The sequence below is a fragment of the Salvelinus namaycush genome, chromosome 34, assembly GCF_016432855.1.
Source record: "Salvelinus namaycush isolate Seneca chromosome 34, SaNama_1.0, whole genome shotgun sequence".
Taxonomy (NCBI): domain Eukaryota; kingdom Metazoa; phylum Chordata; class Actinopteri; order Salmoniformes; family Salmonidae; genus Salvelinus; species Salvelinus namaycush.
In genome coordinates this window covers 28187827-28189778 of record NC_052340.1, presented here as the reverse complement: position 1 = coordinate 28189778, position 1952 = coordinate 28187827, and the positions used below count along the sequence as shown (strand labels likewise).

General features: G+C 48.9%; 1 protein-coding gene across 1 annotated transcript; it reads right to left on the bottom strand.

Annotated features, from left to right (window-relative positions):
• Positions 1-630: 630 nt before the first annotated feature.
• Positions 631-1740, bottom strand: LOC120028471 (gap junction delta-2 protein-like). The gene has a single exon (XM_038973677.1). The coding sequence runs from the start codon at positions 1738-1740 to the stop codon at positions 631-633; it is 1110 nt and encodes a 369-aa protein (XP_038829605.1).
• Positions 1741-1952: the final 212 nt, after the last annotated feature.

Genomic DNA, 1952 nt, shown 5'->3' with positions numbered 1-1952 from the left:
ATAATTTCAACATTAATTACTAAAGATCTATACACATACATACCATGCAAATATCAATAAAAAGAGGCACACATGCTACAAATAGTTAGTGACTACCCACCAGTCAATCAGATTAGATTATTCTGAAAAAGAATAATGTTATAAGAGACAAAGTCCCTTTAGACAACATAAATGACTGTCTGCACACAGGTCAAAACTACTCTGCCAGCTATATATTTCAACAATTAAAAGGAATTATTGAAAAGTATCCTTCAAACATTGTTAGAATGTGAAAACGTGTCATGTTTTATGAAACAGGTGTGTTTGTATTGAAGAACCCTGAGATTGTGTACAGTAGGACTTATGTGTGAACAGACTGAAGATAATGACTGTAAACTGAATGAAAACAATTTCCCAGCAAAATGTTTTACTTTTCTCTTTCTTTTGAAACTCAGGAACAGTTTGAATGTTCTTTATGTAATTTTAGGCTATGGTATGGATGATAACGCTGAATCTTTCTTTCTGAATCAGGAGTATACTCTCATTCTCCAAATGCCCAATCTGAGCAACCTATGCTATAAACTCTGTCTTTCCCATTGTTGTTTCAAAAGTGGAAAATGCTACATCTGAGAATCACACAGAATGGGCCTTTCACAGCCAAGACTTCTTAGTCCGTTCCATCTTGGCCATGTTGGCCAGTTTAACCTTAACCCGGTCCCTCTCTTCCGGAGTCCTCTTGGAGGTGCACTCCACAGTAGAATCGGTCTCAAAGGAGATGGCTGGGGCATGAGTGAGCAGGTGGCCCCCAGCCTTCTCCTGGGCCATGGGAGTGGGAGTCTCCAGGACCACCCTGCCCCTCAGAGAGTGTTTGAGCTGCAGCAGCAGAGGGTTGTGGTGGTCGTACAGCCCCACAGGGTTCCTCTCAGGGCGGAAGCAGGTGGAGCAAGCGGAGCACAGTACGCGGAAGATGTAGACCCAGCCCAGAAAGTGCAGCTCTGCGATGTTGAGCACAAAGCAGCCCACGCTAATGCTGAACATGAAGTTGAGAAAGATGGTCTTCTCAGTGGCACGTGACACGAAGCAGTCTGTGCGGGTGGGGCAGGGGTATGTCTCGCAGCGGTACAGTTGAGGCACCTCGAAGCCAAACAGGTAGTACTGCCCCACCAGGAAGGTGATCTCCATGACGGAGCGCAGCAGCACGTGCAGGATGTAGATGAGCAGCACCTGGCTGGAGAGCTGACTGGGATCCTCCCCCAACTCCCCATAGTCCTCCTCCAGCAGGCTCTGCTCCACCCCCTCCGCTTCCTGACCAACCCACTCCTCCCTGTACCCAGGGCAGTAGGTGGGCATACCAGTCTCCATGTTCTCCAGCCCTTCCCTTCCCAGCTGCCCAAAGAACTTCTTGGAGGTCCGCTCAGCCATCACCTGCCCCTTCTGGATCTCCAGCTTCTCGTCCTTGGCGATCTTGTGCAGGACGTAAACGATGTAGAAGATGGACGGCGTGGAGACCAAGACGATCTGGAAGACCCAGAAGCGCAGGTGTGAGACGGGGGCGAAGGTGTCGTAGCAGACGTTGTTGCAGCCGGGCTGCAGGGTGTTGCAGGTGAACTTGGACTGCTCATCGCTGTACACCGCGTCCCCCACCAGGGTCACCAGCAGGATGCGGAAGATCAGCAGCATGGTCAGCCAGATCTTGCCGATCACTGTGGAGTGGTTCTGCACCTCGGACAGGAAGCGTCCGAGAATGGACCAGTCTCCCATGGTTTAACCTGGGGGAGGGGTGTGGAGGTTTTTGAAGGGACAAGTGTGTGAATCAGAACCTCTCAGTGCACTGCTACCTAAAACAGTAGAGTCCGAATGATTTTGACACCCACATGCTTTTCTTTCAAAAACAAGGACATTTCTAAGTGACCCCAAACTTTTGAACGGTAGTGTATGCAAAGGAACATTTTCTACTGTTTTGCAAACAGTGA